Source organism: Adelges cooleyi, unplaced genomic scaffold (assembly GCF_023614345.1).
Source record: "Adelges cooleyi isolate 19-005CV unplaced genomic scaffold, UGA_ACOO_1.1 ACOO_flye_CR_arks_rails_tigmint_CR_PRNA_2, whole genome shotgun sequence".
Classification (NCBI taxonomy): domain Eukaryota; kingdom Metazoa; phylum Arthropoda; class Insecta; order Hemiptera; family Adelgidae; genus Adelges; species Adelges cooleyi.
In genome coordinates, this window is record NW_026095860.1 from 13,080,513 (window position 1) to 13,101,031 (window position 20,519).

At 33.4% G+C, this 20,519-nt stretch overlaps 1 protein-coding gene across 3 annotated transcripts in view; it reads right to left on the reverse strand.

Moving 5' to 3' along the window:
- LOC126833316 (Kv channel-interacting protein 4) overlaps positions 1-20,519 on the reverse strand; it is a 62,347-nt gene that overhangs the window by 24,755 nt on the left and 17,073 nt on the right. For 2 of the 3 annotated variants that reach the window (XM_050564575.1, XM_050564576.1), the window contains 2 exons: positions 4,430-4,958; positions 1,012-1,203 (listed from right to left, as the gene is read on the reverse strand). In XM_050564575.1, coding sequence (XP_050420532.1) covers positions 1,012-1,203; positions 4,430-4,646 — 409 coding nt within the window. In that variant the 5' untranslated portion in view covers positions 4,647-4,958. The remainder of the gene's footprint in view (positions 1-1,011; positions 1,204-4,429; positions 4,959-20,519) is intronic. The other variant, XM_050564577.1, reaches the window with a different exon arrangement.

The following is a 20,519-nucleotide window of genomic DNA, read 5'->3' on the forward strand; positions in this document are numbered from 1 at the left end:
AAGGACTATATCCCACACGGCAATTGAAACGAGCTAGTTTATCGAAAAACCTTCTACATAATAGAGATAAATCTTAAAAAGAATCAATCATTAAAAAATAACATGTGTGTCTGAAAAAAATACATTGGTATTAAATCGTACAATAGCCGTTGAAACTTTTTTTAAGGTAGTCGGATCACATGTTATAATTTCTAACTTTTTGAATTTGAATAATATACTTTAGCTGTAATAATCTTATAATATTATATAATTAAATTAACGTTCCTTTTGATAAAAATAATTAAATATCGTTCGTTCAACATTTAAGTGAATATAATGTATAGCAGTCAAAATGCCTATTGAAAGCTTTTATAGGAATTAAAATAGCAAACAATTTCTGTATTTGAAAGATGAGTCCTTTATACAAGTAACACATTGTTGAAGATGTACAATAATTTTTGTTGGAAAATTTAAATAATATTCCTTGAATTATATTTAGTTAGTCTGAATACAGAAATACATTTTGTTGACACAATGCGTTATGATGCTTTTCCGTAGGAAGTTGAGAACAATTCATGTAAACATTTATTTTTCTATACAAAAATAGTTTTATTCTGTTTTTCAGTTTTGAATATATAAATATTTATACTTTTATAGAAATGTCAATTTGGACTACAATTTTTCCAAAAAAAATGGGTTTCCGGATTTATTCCAAAAATGTATCGATTAATTACTATATTTTTTTTCTTCAATTTTCCAGTAAAATAAGTAACAAAATAGAAAGATACGTAAACAGTGTAAACAAAATACCAATTTTAAACTGTCAATTTACCAGCTAAACGTACTGTAATGATTTTCTGAGTATTTTTAGTTGATAAAATATAATGTAAACACAATATTTTATTATAAAAGTTATATTATGTCGATAAACTATATACATGCGTATTTTTGAAAACGTTTCGATTAAAACTGTTATCATCTGCTGTGTGGGTGAAGGTGTGCTATTGTGAGTAGGCAATAATATATTATTACCTCCTTGGGGGAAGAATTGCGAGTAAAAGCCACGAAACGTGTCCTCTTTAATAAGACCCGTCGGGCATTCCGTCTTGAAGTTGCGGTAAATTTTTTTGATTTCCGATTCCGTGAAACCCGTCGTCCGACAGAAATATTGTACGCTCTCCGGTCTATATCTGGCTGGTGTTTCCAAGTCATCTAGTTCGGAATCTGCGTGGAGAAAATAATTATAAGCCAATTATTAATTATTATTATTTTACAATATTATGCGTTTCGTGCGGTTGTAACAATAGACGGCAACGACAGTCAAGATCGCGCGACGCGTTCTATGTGTTTTTTATGCATAAAAAAATATTGCCATGCAAGCGAAAAAAATATAAAAATAAAAAAACACTTTACCGGCGCATCATTGTCACCGCGCATAGTGATTGTTGTATTCGTTCAAAAGCGGAAAATAATGCTGAATTTCACATAATTGCCACTCGACCTTATACCGACCGACGTCGAAGTGCGCCATGCACAAGTTATTACAAACACTTTAACGGCAAGGCAAGGCAAAAAATACCCTAGCAAAAAAAAAAAAAAAATACCTGTTCGACCATCTTATCTTTACCATGGGTTAATGCATATTGTTCGCTTAACAGTGTCGGAGTGTTTTATTATTATTTTTTTTTAGTCTGTTTCCAATTATGAACGAATGATCAAGTATAATATGATAATAACATTGATTAAAAAAAAAAAAAAATTAGCTAAACGAATGTCAAGCGAAGTAAACTACTATTGAAAAATGATCATAATAAACTTAATAATTCAACCATTACACGTTATTGGGAAAAAAAAACTACTAAAAATTAAGCGATTAAATTACACAAAGTGTTATCATAAGACATTACTTCGGGTCTCTAGGGTCAATTTCGGTTTTCAGGTTTATAGTAATTTAGTGCATGCTCTATTCTATTACATAATTTATTGAAATTTAATGTGCTTTAGTTTTTATTATAATTCTTACGAAAAATATAGCATATATCTTTTACTAAAACTATTCATCATTAGATCCAAGGCGGAAGCGTAATAGTTTACCGAGGTATAGAGAACAATAGCATTTGTAACCTAGAAAGTCAGATTAATATAACACGATGACAAATTAAGGGTTAATTTTTTATTAATTTTTCTTTATAGTTTTGCAACATTTTTGAAAATGTATTCCAATTATTAATAAAGAATAAAAAACAGGGATAAAAAATATCAAGAGTAATCATAAATATATTTAATGTATATTTTATAATAATACTTCATTAATTTAGATTAATGCTAAACTCTAATTTTTATTTTATGAAATGTACGGAACACCGATGTGCCTCAACGGCCTTTGTAAGACAAAGAAAGGGATATAAAATGCGTTTGTTAAATGTTTATTTTAATTTTAGTGAGTTTATTTAATTCTCTGAAACTAAACCGAAAGAGGTAATAAATGATGTTTGATTTGTAATATATTTCAGCAATCATAATATTGTATAATAGGTTTTAAGAGATTGTATAATCATATTTTATAATAGGTATTTTGCAATGCAATCTCAACAAAGTGGTGTTTCATTCGAAATGGTATACAAATATAAAGGTCGTACAATATTGAATACGAATACAAACAATAATACTATATAGTATTATAGCTAATCTTCACCACGATCCTTCGAGTCTAGACGGTTAATACAGCCCGTTGACCTAACCATTGCAGCAGTTATTATGCCTACAAAAGGCCGGACAAGAGCTTGTTCATGGCGCAAGCTTATGCAGATTGTGATAATATGAATACATAAACTTGTGATTCGTTGTAGGTACTTGTTTACACAATAGCATTATTCGTTGAACTAAATCATAAATCCTCGACGTGAAGTTTTAGACAATAAAACAGATTAATTTCCTAGTCGGTTTAAAACGATTTTCCGTAAAAGAAATGTATTTTTTCGTCGTTAATATTGAAATGCAATTGTACCTATATAATACAATAACTGTTGGAATAATTAAAATTTATTATAAATGTTGTGCTAATTAACTATAAAATTGTACATTTGGCTTCGTGTGGTTACCCACGATAAAAAATCTGTGAGAAGCGTTTAAATAAAAAAAATATGTTAACGCTTTTTACTCGAACATAAATTTTTAAATGTATAAACAAAAAAATCGAAAGATAAGTTATTACTCATATCTTTATTTTATGGTTTGGTTCAGCGTGAAGATAATAATGTATGAGGTGAAGGGAAAACGCACCAACGTGTGTTAGCGTGCAACATAAGAGTAATCGATAGCTTTTGAAAAACGGCTGTGCCCATTAGAAACAACAAATTTATATTTAATTATTTTGAAAATTAGCCGATGCCATTTTAAAGAGCTTTTTATTTGTGTGCCTTCAACAGTGCTTGTATGTAAAATTATATAACCGCCTAAGTAGACCGACAGGGTCTCGTTATTTATTCATTAGAATTGATTAGAACTGATTTGCATAAGAGCGCGTTCCTTGTAAATTAACCGTGCCGACGTTGTGGCAAAGCCATCGCCAATCCTGTAATACACCGGTTAAGTTAGGGTAGGACACTAACAAGTCCATGAACGAAGCAATAGTTTCGGGCTGGTTATTCAAAATCATAATAATAATTATTGTAATAATCCCAACAGCGGCTAATAACAAGCATTCAAAAGCAGTAATTACTAATATTATATACAGCCAATGAATTGTGTTCACAATCAAAATGAAAACGTTACAGTTAAACACAATCGATGACGATACTTATTGTGTAAATCGAATTTTAAAATTGTATAATATTAATAAATGTGTCATTATGTTTTATTAAGATATATACTATTGATATTAAACACAATAAGGTTTCAATAATTGTTGGTTTACTTTAACGTAACAAATATAGTGCGATTAAAACTTAATCTAATATTTATAATACATGCTTTATTTTTATTGTGCACATTCTCGTGTGTTTATTGTTGTGATTATTACATGATTATAAAAGTACAGTATCACAGCGCAATAGGATGTACAATAGTAAACTATAATATCATGCAGTACATTGGGTTTAATGTCGACGTAACGAACACCCACTAATCACCATACCCAACTAAGGAGAAATCGTAGTATAATATACTCTTAGAGAAGTTAAATCCTGTATTATATTACTATAACGTCATAGACGTAACTAGAGAAGTGACTTAGCAAATTCAGATGCTCAATTCTTTAAGCTCCCAAATAGAATTCAGGTAAAATGAAGAACCCTTGCTTGAGGCTAGAATACTTTTGTATTGGCCATTATAACATTTGTGGTATATTATAGCAACATATATTACAACACTAGTTACATTGCTTAAACAGCCGGCCAAAAATATAGGTATTTAAATATTGTATCGGTAAGTTTGTAGCGTATCATATAACCTAAGGCGAACTTGACGCCGGTCCACGCTTGTCTGATGAAGTTGAACACGCGCCTGTACAGCGATCGGGACGACGGCTGCGGCTGGTGGTAGTAGGACGTGTTGTCCGTGTGATGACTGCGGCGGTGCTTCACGCCGCGGTCGCTGTGGCAGTGGTGATAGTGGTGGTGGTGATGGTGGTGATGATAGAGGCCAGCGCCGTGGCCACTATTCACCATAGACGCTTGTAGCGGCGGCGTACGTATTTCCACGTCATTGTAGTAGTGCTCGAACCCGTCCGGCCACTCCAAGTCCTCGAATCCGATCGTTTTTTCGCTTTGCCCGATGAACCGTGGCCGCGCACCGACTCGCCAGTGCCACTTGCCCTTGGCCGCCGAAAACGACCGGCGCGACCCGAAGCAGTGCGCGATCAGAAGCCTTGCCCTCACCGCGACTGCTACGGTCCGCTAGGACACTACCACCGACGGCCGCCGACCGGGCCTGTAGCTGGTCGGACAGTGTAAACGCAGAACAGCCTGCGCCCGCGGTTCCTGCGAAAACATAGAAAAACCCACCCCACGTGTAAATGGTATATACTATTATGTGTAAAATATAATAATATGGTACACGGTATATTGATAAAAAACCGAAATCAATCTTTCTCCTTTTTTTTTGGTGGGGGGGGGGGGCCTCGATAAAAAACATAAACTCGGATATTTGATTTTCTTATTTAAATTGTGGTATCTTGTATAACCTACTGAACGTTTAGACTGAGCGATCGGGAAACTCATATAACGTGTACAAATCATTTAATTGTATACTCATGAGGATCGACTGCTATGTTTCCTGATAATTCTTTGCCATTGTTACCAACATGCAATATCATAAAACGGGTTTGACTATTGACTTCCGGGGAAATTGTACACTGACGTCAGCAGGGTGAAATGAGTAGTATACTCGAAACTATTATAGTGGATGAACTTATTGCGTGTTGCAAAGGTTCGTGGAAAAAATGTCGGTGTGCTCGTTAAAAATAGCTATCATAAGCAAAATGATGACGATACGATAGCGATAGGTCAGAACAGTTTAGCCGAAAAAACGGAAATAGCCGTCCAAATGACCACCCAGTAGACTGTACAACCTAAAGTGTTTAAAGAGGCCTTTTTTTCTTAGATAAACGTTTATTTTGATTGATGTGAAATACACTGGATTTTTAACACTTCAGTTCTATTTACGGCGATTAACTATAACATTACCGATAATGATACTAAAAGTCTGCAAATAGTTAAATATACGGTGAATGTAGTCCATCTACGTAATGATGAACTACATTAGTAAATTCTAACAATGTCATTATTGAAATAAGTTTTTTTTGTAAACCCTAAAATATAAGTATTTATATTTTATAGTTTACTATAATGATATGGCCTTGTTTTCAGTTTTAACGTTGTCAGATAATACGTACATTACGTTTTTTTACTGAAATATTATGTTACATTTCCATTAGTGCGAGGTACTAATGTAATATTATATTATAAATATTATATTTTTGAATCGGCAGAATATTGCACAAATCGTATTAATATTTATAATTGATTTGATTAGATTAATTAATGAACAATATTAAAGTGATGTACCATCTTAATTAATGAACTTGAATATTATTTAATTTAACGATAAGTTATCTAAAACTCAAAGAAGGCAGACCCCGGGTTTAAATAATTTTGAAAATTATAAGCCAAGTGAAATTTTTAGCCTTTAGGACAAAAATAAGTTTAGGTTATCAGTATACAATTTTCAAAGAGTTGGATTTTTAAATCCTGAAAAAATCTGGTAACATTGTTAATGGCTTATCGAGTTTGCGGTTGGTTATCATAATATAGTATGTGAGTTGAAATAGAGAGTCAAAAAGAAAAGCAGAACTACTCAGTCTAATGGACAGTCATCAAACCAAAACGTTTGAGAAACGTTACTTCTTTTACTTTCAAAGGAAATTATCTACAAAACTCATCGCGCTAAACATAAGATGTATTTTTAAAAAGAAACCCAAACGATATCATGTAGGTCAACTTAATTATATTATAGCCTATAGAAGCTGCTCATAACAGTCACCTTTATACAATAAAAAGTACACAAGACTTTTTTTATAAAAAGTGTAATTTATCAATAAAAAAAACAATACTGTCAGTCAATTTTGTGAAACGTAATTTGTCATTTTCTTATCAACCATCGTTTAAAATCTAAAACATCTCTTAAAGACTTGTCACTGTAATTCAAATTTATCTCCAACAGCTTTATAAAAATGTTGTGTACATGTTGCTGTGAATGTTTCCTAGACAATAGTTTCATAGTCAAATAATATAAATTATGATTTTAATAAAATAAAATAAAAATCATTTTTATATTTTACTATTTTGCTCGTTGAGCGAGTCGCTCGTATATAAAAAAAAATTCTTCCAATCAAATAGTTAGACTTACGCAAGCCATTTTTGTTTTACATTACTGTAAGTCTAAAAGCGAACGTTGTAGTAGGTACGTATTTTACATATATTAAATAACATATGATACAATGCGAACCTTTAAGCATATTTTCTTCCCAGAAATCACATACAACTTTATCACCGGCCGATTACAATTTGCATCTTATTTACGTTTTTCTCGGTTAACACGTTTGATCGTTAAACGCAATGGAAATAAAAACGGTTATTGCCGAGGCTGTATCCCTATGGCTTCGAACACATTATTGTCAGACTCAAACAATTTCAACGGGTTCTTGAATAAATTTGTACTGTACCTGCTTAAATCAAATTATACTCGTGCGTTATTACTCGCATCGTGGTTTGTCGAATTGAAGACTATTATGGCAGTCTTCTTATTGCATTTAAAAAGCACAGACTCTACTAGAATTCAACGTGTGTCTTGTAGGGTTTATAGAAAACCGATTTCGTTGATATTTACGCTTTTGGTACAGATATAAATGTCGTTACACCGTCTATATAATCACACCAGGTGGTGATCGACCCATATAAATCAACTGCAAGCGGTGTTAAAGTGGCCGTACCTTCAACAATAATAACATCTACAGACAAAACAATAAAACATAGTGTCTATTCTTCCAAAAACGTTAACCGTACCGAATGTGCTGTTGTTCGTACTAAAAAATGTATCAATGACAAACGGTTTAAATATAATACTTGGGCTTTACATTGGTTACACAATTTGATAAGGAGCAAAAACTTTTTTTTTTTAATTTGCATAGTAATTTATTTCGGCAATTCAAATGGAGTACATTTTTAAAATTGCGCAAGAATATTTAGTTAAATACAAAGAGAAATAAAATAAAAACACCTCAGCTCCGTATCGAAGCTAAAACATTTTTGTGTACGATTTCTGATCCATAGATAATATATTATGCTGCATTGGTAATTTGGTACCATGGTACATCGGTTGAAAAGTAAACGTTGGTAAAAAAAAAAAATCCCTAGGTAATTACTGCAAATTTTGGAACGACCCCTAACTCCTCAGCTGTAAAACATAACCATGTTAAAACACTCTGTACAATTTTAAGTACCGTGTTATTGTAAAAAATCCAATACTTTCGCAGTTGCACATTAAAGCGAAAAACAGTTAAAATAGTTTACGACTCATCACAGTCCTCAGCCTAACCTGACCGTAGGGTGCGACCGATAAGGGTAAGGGAAAACCCGTGTAATCGTTCGTTTGGGCTATAATCATTTAAGGTTCTTTTGGAATTGGACACCGCGTCGACGAGGAAAACCGGAGCGACACGTGCCATTAAACCGAATATAACGATTCGATGATATTATATTGTATTGTTTTCATCGAACAATGGAAACCGGACACCCGTAGGTCGTCGTGGAAATTCTTTAACCGACGCGAAAGCGGAGACTGCGAATAATTTGCGGTGAGGTATTGAAGAAAAAAAATTAAAGATATCTCCTCGCACACTATAACGATGACGTGTGCGGTATCATATAATTATCAACAAATCTCTCACTGCCCGCCTAGGAGGAGAGGATCAAACGATAAATAAAGGGGCGAAAGGCGTGCCCAAAAAGGGAAATACTAAAACGATGGAAGGGATGCGGGAATGGGGTGGTGGGGGGTTAGTTAAAAGGCCCAACAACAATACTGGTGGTGGCGGCAACCGCTAAACCGCAGAGCAAAAACGCTTTTACGATAATAATAATATCCTATCCACCGGGTACCGGTGCCAATGGACGTGTATAATAGTACCGCGGTGTACAGTGTTAAAGAGAGAGAATTATATAGGTTCGCCGACGACGAGTGAGGCACAACAACACGGGCTATATCATGTGCATCCCTTGTAGAAAATATAATACACTCGCTCGGCGGTGTAACAACACCCTGCGATACACACTGGATGTACGATGATAATGTGATATATGTACGGACGTGTGTGTATATACATATATATATATATATTATATAAACGCTCTCCCTTCTTCCCCCGTGGGCCGATGATTTGGTATAAAAATCGCCCCTATCTATATCGGCTGTCTAAAAACTGAACGGTACAAATGTCTGCGCCTCGCGTAGAAAAATAAAAATAACTCAGCGACGTCGGCGGAAACTATTTCTCCTATTTTTCTACACCCTCGGTGTCCCGTGATAGCATATATATATATATATATGCTATGTACATAAATATGTATACAGAGTGAGGTCAGCGACAGTCTAAAATTTAACGAGCAATAAACCCAAAAAAAGCACGACCGGTCTAGTTTTTGACGTGTCCGTTTTCCACGTTCGGTAGTTGTATTCTTATACCGATGGCCGTTTTCAGTGGTTAAGCGTTATTAACCACACTGAGTATAGTTTAACACTATTAAAGTTATAGACCTAAAAACAACTGAATTATCAGGCCAAATTGGTGATAACGGTCATTACTCGGACAAGAACAATTTAATCTAAGTAGAGAAGTCGTTTGAATGAATCACGAGCAATGCGCAATGGAGAGCTTTGTTAGTACAGCAGACCACTGCAGTCGTAACGGAATATCTAATGTACTTATAATTTGAAGGCATCAGCAATTACAACACTTATGTTTGAAACGAACATTGTATAACCGTTATAATTTTTTGGTATTTTGTAAACACCTTAAAAAAACGACAACATCTTTTTTATTTATTTGGAATTTTTTTATCTAACCATTCAATTTAAAATCTTTTGTGCAAATATCAAATAAATTTACAAAACAACCGAAAACTCATCATGAAAAAAAAACCACTTTTATATTGGAAAAATATAATTATATATTTTGTCGGAACTCTGAACGTTTTTGTGTTCATTGACTGTAAACATACAAACACTATTACGATGACAAAGTAATTTGATGAATATTATCAACGACATATTTTCGGTTTTATTTAAAGAAAGGAAAAATAATAATCAACAAGCATAACAGCTATTAACTATTCATAAAATCACTGTACGATCGGCACAACAATAGAAGAACCGTGACATGAAATTTAAAAACAATTTTTTTCAAAATGTTACTTATAATTCATTTCTAAAAAAAATACATCTCTCAACAGTTAGATTTACATTAGGTATAACAATTTGAGAGTATCTAATTACACGAGTATAGAAAAAAAACAAGATGCTTTAAACTAAAATCTTAAGGAAGAGAAATTACAGGTGTGAATCTTAAACGAAATACAAATATATAGATGTATATGAAGAAGGAATGATGAGCACGTCAAAATTGACAACATGCCATACAAAAAAATGAGTTATTAAATTACATGTCAATTGTCAGTTGAGTAGATTTTATGTGACGGTTGTATAATAATTCTGTCTTTGAATCTGTTTGTAACAGTTTTGGTATTCCAATTTAATATGCAAAATGATTAATTGATTTATTGTTGATTTTTTCGTCACCTACTGCAGCACTAATTATTTTCTGTTTACAACTAATAAATTAAATATTACAATAAATAATAGATTATTTTATAGGCGTTCAACCGTTGTGGGTATAATTTAATCGTCCTACCAATGGGGAATATGTGAATAGTGGTTTATAGCGATAGATACGGTTGCCCAACAAAATCGACAAACAACACTAAACACAATTACAAACCAATGAAAAAATATAACTTGATGTTATTACGGTTCATTTAATTTTGTCACAGCAACAAAATTAAATATCAGGGCTTTAATTATTTTATGTTGATATTCACATGTTTTCAAATAATGATAAAATTTTAATTTTATTTCTGTATATGTCTGTATTAAGTTTGTTTAAACAAATGTAAAGCATACTATATAAGATATAAATAAGATTATTTTTATTATAATTCATACGAACCGCCTAATTACAAGGAAAATCAGCATACCAATAAAAGTGATTGTGCCGTTTTTATTGCTGCAGACCCTTTTGAATTATAAATGATTTCAAGAAGTCATAATTAGCATTCTGAAAAATGATTTACATTTAAACGGACAGATGAAAACACATTAGTCTAATACAAGCCGTGGGATATTAAACAAATAATAGCAAGTAGAGACCAAAACGGTAATGGTTATCATTAAAATCTAAAGCCGTGTAATCAGTTATGGTGAAAAATGCAATCACGACGATATCGGTCGACTAAAAAACTCACAGAACCATCACAAGGCGTATTGTAGCCAACTGACGACTTCCAAGATTTTTGAACTCTCATCTTTATATTAATTTTTTTTTACTAAACAGATATTGTATTGTATACTTGGCAAATGAAAACCATATCCATCACAATTAAATGATCAAGGTTTAAAACCAATACTCACTCAGTGGGTTTCACACAATTTGTAATAAATAAACACCACTTGTGTAACGATATCATTGCGACGGGATATAAAAGCGTTTTAGTGTTCGCAGACGTGTGGAGCTGGTGGAAAATGAGAGAATATGTGTTGACTATACGAGCAAGAGACGTTTGAGGCAGTAAAAAATTGCCTTAATATATTATTTCCGCAATGAATGAAAACCGTAAAATGTTCATCATTCTGCTGTATCACACCGAAACATGGACGACGACCGGCAAACCCCAAGTACAAGACGTTCTATTTCTTATCCTGGTACATCAACGATTCGCGGCAACGCATCGGTGTACCTATATTGCATACTCTTAGCGCCGCGTTTGAGCCGGGGGTTTGGGGGGGGGGGGTAACCAAGCCGTTCTGCTTCTGTTGTCTGCACGGATGCCTTTTCAATAAAAGTATAATGTAAATTTCACTGAGAATAATAGTTTAGTATCGGCCAATACTAAACCTCATCAACGATTAACCTCATTAAGCGTATGGCATTTTTTAAAAATAAATTAAACTTTTTATAAACGGCAATTATATAATAGATATTCATAGGTTTTAAAAAAATTGAAATATTAAAATATTCATTATTAAGTATGATTGGAATGATAATTAGCTAAAAATAATGATAAAATTCCAAAAGTAAATTATAAAAAATAAAAACTATACTAACATGCTTAGTCTAACCTATAATGTTTGATGACACTGGACAAAATTGTAGATTCTACCAGTTCTGCCCAATGAGCTGAGCTATATAGACAATAGCAATTTTTACTTTAAACTTTGTTCTGTAATACTCTTCAAACAACAATTTATAATCTGTCGTAATACACGAGGTCCATAACGTTATAATGCAAAATGTCGACTTGCTTTTAATCCTTTTGTAGCACAAATTCGCTCTGAAGATATTTGAGTGTGGGCTTCGATGTAATAACAATAACAATAATAATGTTAAGAATATCCTTTGATCTCCGAACGAAGACGCCAGACGTGGTCTATAGAGTTTTAGCGGTCCTCGAGTCTTTCATTAAACTTCTATATATCTCCGTTAAGTTTAATCTTCAATCGTAGGCTCTATGGTGTCTATTATTATATATATATATATATATTTTTATATATAATACCGACCCGACCGTTTTGCACGTATAAATTACACTTGCACAGTAAGGCGAAGACGTTCGCTCGGCTGTGATAATAATGTTGGTTACAAGAACAAATTGTATATATTATTATGTATGTTTAACACAAATATGCAGCTCGTTAGGCAAATTATATTACTCATAAAGAAGGTACCTACCGCGCGTCAGATAATAACACTGCGATGACAGACTGAGAGGTCGGTTTGAAGATCAGCATTTGCACGATTTATGCATTTTTAGGTTACTTTAAATTGCATTCTACCGAGGAGTTTTCGAACTTAATTAAAATTAGGACAACGTTAAAGAGGTTTTCATTTTTCATTGACACGGGATAACAATTTAACAGCTTATACCATTAGAACCGAATTTCGAGGATTTCAAACCTACACGTTTGGAAATGGCATTTTTGTACTCAAACATTGTCTCGACAATGGAACATTTTTCCAGGCTTTGTATGAACACCACTTCAGTCTACACACACACACACACACACACGTTGTACCGCCGACATGGAATAAAATATAAATAAATGGGTACATGCACGCGTTTAGGTGTATTTATATGTGATGTTGTGTCGTTTCTTACGGCTGCTATTGCCTTCCGGCGTTCTTATTCGCGCACACAAAACGCCGTTATCCAAACACGGTTCGGTAAGCGTCAATACAACAACAGCAATTCTAGCTAACACTAGCTCGAGTCTGCTTCATTTTGCACCGGTACACACCACGTACGGCTTTAGCGCATGGCCGGGTAGAACAATATTTGTTCGGGGTAACCGAACGGTGGAAAATACATATAAGAAAATGCGCGCAATTCTTTAAAACCATATTGCATATAACCGACAACCGACGGTCTGTATCGTACTAGCGCGATGATACTAAAATGGAAATCGTTCAAAGATAGACTCGTGGAAACAACCCATGCAGAGTAACACGACTATTCGATTGGTTTACCCGAACACCGCGCAAAGCACACGTCATAGTATTACAACGCAGCAGTTTTTTTTTTTTAGTTTAACATATTATAAACGCCGTGATGTGGACTACAGCTATTACACGTGCATATATTGTAATGTAAATCTCATTCGGTGTAAAACTAAAATTCATAGTTTCATCGGACATGTCAAAATATGGTACCTATTCACTAACGTAGCTGTAGTTGAATTAACATTATTTATTTTAAACATTAACCGGCATTAAGTGATACATAACTAACCTAACCTATAATTTAAATTAACTCATAACAGCTGATAGTTGAAATAATATATTAAATATATTAAATTTATCAGGCGTACAACTACAATTAATTTATTCAATTGTATAACATACGATGTGCTTTATACTATTATCGACTGCGGTATACACAAACTCGTGACGTTGAGTCTTATGATATGTACTTACATATATTTTGTATCCGCATTCATCGATCAGTGTGACCAGCAAACCTAATATAAATTTCAACGCTATCAGAATACTAATATATTCGAGAGAAAAACCTGCAAATTCATTTAAATATCGTCTTCCAGTGGCCTACAAATGGGACAAACAAAAACAAAAAGTCTGTACGTTCTCCACTCCGCTTTCGCGATCGTGCACCTATTCAACTCAACGACTGTTCAGTCAGCCGAAGTAAAAAAATCTGTGTTTATTTGTATACCGTCACCTGTCGTGGGCCCCACGCTTAAAAAACAAACGCCTAACATTCAACTCAAGGCTGCATGTACTTACGCCTATACTTGCGATCTTAAATAAAACCCACATAAATTAATATACTATAAAGCATTACTTTATAGCTATTGTGGTCTTATGGTATCGTATTTTCGGGTTCTTCCAACCCTCAAACAAAAACCTTACAAAAACCCTACAAAATTCCCAAATTTGCCTAAAAATGTGGCCATATTTTCATGTAAATAAAACTAGTACCCATGACATTAAATCGATCAATAAAAGGTGCTTAGTATACAGATAAAAAGTCACTTAAAATATATACTGATAAAATAATAATAATAATAACAAAATAACATCTTAAGAGAAAGCGGTCGGGTCATACTATTATTTAGTACCTTCGTGTTATGTAGTTTCTCGCATCTGTTCAAATACGAGAACAAAAAAACAAAATTCGATTTCCAGAACAACATAATATTGTTCAGTAAGCGTTGTGAAGAAACCTCATTTGGATCTGCTACACAATACCTACGTAAACTTGCCAACAGTCAAAAACAGGTTTAATAATGATTTCTAGTATCTATAAGGTACCAATATTATTAATTTGTTTGTTATCGCTTATAAAGGGAACAGAAATTAATCATGAAAAAAGTATAATATTAGAACGATGGCCAAGTCTAAAGAAACTGTCTGGTAACGTATGGCTAGATAATAAAGGATTTGATGTGTCTTACATAAGACCCGAAACAAATGCTAGACTAGTGGATAGAATACTGTTTACAGCACTTGGTTGTGATTTTTCTTTTACACTTTCAATGCTCATTCAAACGAGCGAGTTTATAGTCGGTCAATGTTTAGACGGCCTTCAAGCTCTGTCTATGAAATCAGCCGTTTTGTGTCTCAAAGAAAGTGAAAACATATCTAAATACGTATCAGCCTTTGTTCTTAGACATGTTGTCAACTATGTTATACTACTCGGAATTTTGGAACTTTATTCTCGATAAGAATCTATTGAAGGCATCATTGGCAACACAATCGTGTTCTCGCAACTATACAATTGACGAACCATCCTCTGATACGCCAGCCGGGGATTGGCTGAAAGTAATAGGTACCAACCGAAATCGCGTTGGTTCATATATCAAACACACGTTAAGAGACTTACACGGGGGGATAATGTAATACATTTTTTATAATAGAATTTTTTTTTCTTTCACTTTTTCAAGCAAAGTCTTAAGGATTAGGTCTGAAAATTAGACCAAATACACTACTATATTACTATAATATGATATACTAACGTCTAACACAATACTTAATTTTTAATGTTTTCAGACAGCCACTTTGCAGATTTGTTTGTTTTTAATATTTAGAAAGATAAAAGAAAACCTTTTTAAATACTGTTGGGGGGAATATTGGTAAGTGTGGCGGATGAGTTGAAAATGACAACTGTAAAACTTCGTCATGAGAGTTTTATCAAGTGTATATTTGTATTCATACGCATTAAAATTACATTTTGTAAACTTTTCCAATTTCACGATGTCACTATAAAAGTTGAACCACGTTCGCGGTACCTGTATACAGTGTACCGATCGCACCGATTTAAACGATCCCAATGCACACACGAGTTACTATGTTTAAAGATTTCAATTACCTACAAAAATATATACAATTTTTCCAGTAGATAAACATTACAAAATAAACTCTAGAAACTTCCAAAACGCATTGGCGTTTGGTCGAGCAATAAACAAAAAAATAAAACTTTTTAGACGTTGAATAATCGACCGGTATATTGTTGTAACGTTTGATGCGAGTTAACGATATTAACTTTTCCTTTTCTTTGGAAAAAAAATAGCCAGATTTTACCTAAATTATTTATACTATCAATATCCAAACTGCAGTGCATCCTGGGTAAATCTCACTCTCGACAGTTGAGTCTGTCACTAGGCATCCCATTAAAGGATGACATCCAGTGTAATTAATATGTAAAGTGTAAACGTTTTTTATCATTGTTATCACTTAGAAACCCGATACGGCGATACAAAAAAGGCTAGGAACCGTACGAGTTACACATAAAAAAACAAATAAAGACAATATGGTATAACTGATTATATAAGTAAGGAAAAACATACAATGTACAGTTGTGGACAATTTTTCAATAGAATAAAATCACTCGAACGGGAGGCAAAATAATTGGAAAATAAACTCAAAACGATCATACCACAAAATAAAAAATTTGAAACATAATTTGAGAAAAATCATTAGAACCTAAGTCTATAAGTTTCATCCATTAATAGCCGCACTATATAATCAGTTTTAAATAAATATACAACGTTGATGAACATAAACATCCGGGTTAAAGGGATTAAATGTAAGTGATTACTCCCATCCATTAAACGTTGCCCTGGCGGTCAGTCTGGGATAACAGATTTCATTTTACCAAGTTTTGACTACATAAACTTTGCCAGGGCCTGTAGACGCTGACCCGTGATTAGGAACTCGCATTCTAGTGAACAACATTTCCTCTATCAACAATACACATTTATTCAAGTCATTAACCTTAAGCGTTTCCTCGTTTAAACTAATAACCAAAACCATCGTGCTGTAAAGAAAATTTTAAAAAATATTCCTCGAAGAAAATTAAAAAATTAACATAACACCAAGTTTAATATTTACTCTTGGAATTTACTCATCGAAAGTATTGCTTTGATTCACTTAGAATATTTATCAGTTAATTTACAATTTGTTGAAATACACAATTTATTCCTCTCTTGTGAATGATTTTTTTTTATCGTTAAAAAATTGTCGGATCAAACGAAAACCATAGCAATATAGTACATATATTTGTTTAACCGAGTTTTATTTTGCATAGATTTGCATAGCTTCCATTTAAATTGGTCGAGAACACATAATGGAATAATGGTATCGATGAGACCTATGCTACATGTATAGACGCCAATACTACTGAGAATATATATATTAAAAGCTTATTTGAATTTCAAATAAAATGAAATGAGATAGATGTTTTAAAAACGTTTGGTTTCTCTTATAGCTGCAAGGGTGTTTGAATGAAATTGTGTTTTATAATTCCAAGCCAATTTAATTGAAAAAACAAATAGGATTTTTTCGTTTGTTTGAAATAACCCAAAAAGCTATGTCCTTGACTCGTCAACAGTAAAGCACTCACTTTGTCAGGTTTTTCAGTTCTATTACAATAATAAAGCCACATCTCTGGAAATCAAATATTTGTATACTTGGATGAAATTTAAACAACAGCGGTTCGCCGATAGAATAAAATTGTTTTGATTTTTTTTTTCAGGTAACACAACGAACTGCGTCGACATCTGGATTTCAGAGTTAGTACAAAGATAATACATCAGAATCACGTATAATATGTACTGATCAAACGAAGTGAAAAAGAATGATTACTACGAACGGTATTTGGAGGATAAAGGTACATTTTCCATTCAATACAATCAAGGCGAACAAACGTTACCGGACACTTTGGCGCACAGTATTATAATGCAAAAAGGACGTGATGAAATCCAACGCCACCTTTCGGATAAAATAAATTGTTTTTATTTTCCAGTAAACTATATATTATGTGTAGATATGTATACATAAAAACAATCATTTAATCATGTGGAAACACCCTGAACGCAGGTGCCCCTGTTTTTAATGTGCCCGTGATATATGCAGTTTGGTCGTTGGGCCGACAATTTTAATATAATTTCGGCTTTAGGCAGATAGTAAAGCGTTTAAGACGTCAAAGCTAATGCATGTACGTTTATAGATAGGTAACTACTGACTGTTAGGAATGCCGCTATATTGTACACCATATAATAAGATGGTGTACCTTTATGGATATATTATAGTACTCACGACGGCAATAATTCCCTTTTCGTGCACTATACAACGTCTTCACGGGTTCACGGCGACAAAGTTACATTACAATAATGCAATACACACACCGAATGACATTCCCGTCGATTCTAAATTGCTTTTGTTAAATAGCTTTCGAGTTCGAGTAGTTAACAAGCCGCGAAGGACCCAGAACCAGTAACAGAGAGTCGACAGATATAAAACCAATGCGATTTACTCAAAACGACCGTAAGCGCATTTCAATTCTATTTAGATACCAGCAATAGCAGCATACAAACACAAGACAATATCGGTTATGATTATACATTTAGAATACATCAATCGTTGTAATGATTAGCCTAAATATAATTACCAAAATTGTATTAATTACAAAAGGGTATGTAAAATACGAAAAATAATTTGAGAATTAAATGATTATTACCAACCGAATTGTGGCCGCCAATCTTACAATGTAAACTATATATATATATATATATATATATATAATAAATAAATATATATATTTATTTATACATAAGTATAAACGTTCAGTTATGTAACCCGTATGGTTTCCAGGGAATTGTCTCAAACTTATTTTATTCCAAACTGTTTGTGAACATATTCTTAATTATCAACCAAATTAAAACGAAAATGTTGCCGTCGTTAAACTTACAAGTACAACCACTATATTTAATCATATTTACCCATTCAACCCCTGACTCTAGTTTTTCTTTGAAAATTATACCGATTCGTAGCCTTTTGTTATATTATTTGAAAATATATCAAAATTATTAATAAAGTAATTATTCCAGTAACGAATAATATAAACTATGTCAACAATTTAAATGTCAAAACTTGCCGGAATGATTTCAAAGTAATTCGCAACTAAAAATGTAATAGGTACAAATTTTAAATTCACAAAGATTTTCAAGAAGTTTGCCATTTTTTTGTTTGATATCACTCAGTAGCTCACATCAATATAGGTACTATATGAATAGCTGTTCCAAGACTACATGTTGATGCCATCACAAATTTATACTTCTCACACAACAATTATTTGTAAGATGGGATTAAATCATCATTGTTTTTTAGTTACACTTATATAATATATCCTTTGGCAACTTTTCGGAAGTCTTTCATTGTCCATCTTCAGAGCTGTGTTATGTGCTGGTTACGATGTTGTTCGTTTCGCTGTTGTCTGTAAACTCAATGAGTCAGTGATTATATAGGTCTACAAGCAGCATTGGGAGGCTTTGAAGACTTCCGAAACGTTGACAAAGCCAATGGGTAAAAGTGTAACTAAAAGCTCTGCAAATATACCTTATACAAATTTACAACATACTCTGTACACACTGTTAGCTAATTTATAAGTATGAAGTTTTAAAATTCGATTGTAATTTCGATAAAAAGTTTGCCGTAAACGTGCATTTCCACCAAATTTTTTTACAAAAATATCTAAACACATTAAACAATTCATCAATATGGATATTTCCTTGTCGCGGTAACAACATGCGAGAGTGCAGACCAGTAAGAGCAACCCAAATCAGTCTCGTTTATAATTCACTGGCACACTTTACACACTTTAATCTTCTCAAACGCGGACGCGTTAAAAACAATTTCTTCGGGTCGTAATCAAAACTAATTTTTTATAATCCGTTTAATAGTCGTGTGTACATAGTATAACAATAACTGTTACGGTGCGGCACCCGCTGTAGCAAAAATGAAAAAAAAAAACGCGTTTGCCGTTATCTTATCGCCGTTTGCAAATCTGGTGGCCGGGCCTCGTTACAAACACACTATCTTGAACTCGGTGTGTATAATTTTATTTTTCCCCCCCATTGTGGGGAGGTGCGCTTGTACATTTTTAATCGTTTCGAAACACCACGGAGGTTCGTCGGTCCCCGGAGACAATTTAACCCGACCGGGAATGGCTGCACGTCAAACCAATTGCGCGCGATTGCCTAAAACGATTTTCTTACGGTCTTGAAAATATTTTTGTTCTTTTTTTCCTTTTTTTATTTGCCATTCGTACTGATGGAACGAGTCTCAAGCCCGCCGTCGTTCGACCCGTTCGCTTTTCTTTATCTTTCTCTCTGTCTCTCTTAAACGGTCTAAAATGTATGCTAATATAACGCGCGTATGTCGACATTTTGGCGAGTAAAAAAGTAAAAAAGTGAAGAAAAAAAAATACACGAGCGCTCACAATATAAATTGAGCTTATGAAAACGACGCGCAAAAGCCGAATGTAAAAAATATACAAGCAATACCGTATTTGATGATATTATATTTAACTGCGATAGAACAATCTGATAGGAAAAAAAACCAACTACTTTTTCCGGTGCGACGCATTGTGTTTTCTTCGCGCAGATACTCTTGTAGTGTGAATAAGATAAATATTATATAAAACGCGGTTTGCGATAGTTCGTCGTTTGCAGACATCACTGGCGTGACACCGGAGTACATAAGAAAATGCAATGTTTTCAAAGAAAATGCATTATGTGTTCATTTAAGCCGCAGTAAGGTCGTGCGAACGGATGCACTTCGGCCTCGTACAATGTAAACGCTTTCGAAGTAATTCCAATAAAATTAAAAAAAACACGACACAGGCGAGTAGCTGTTG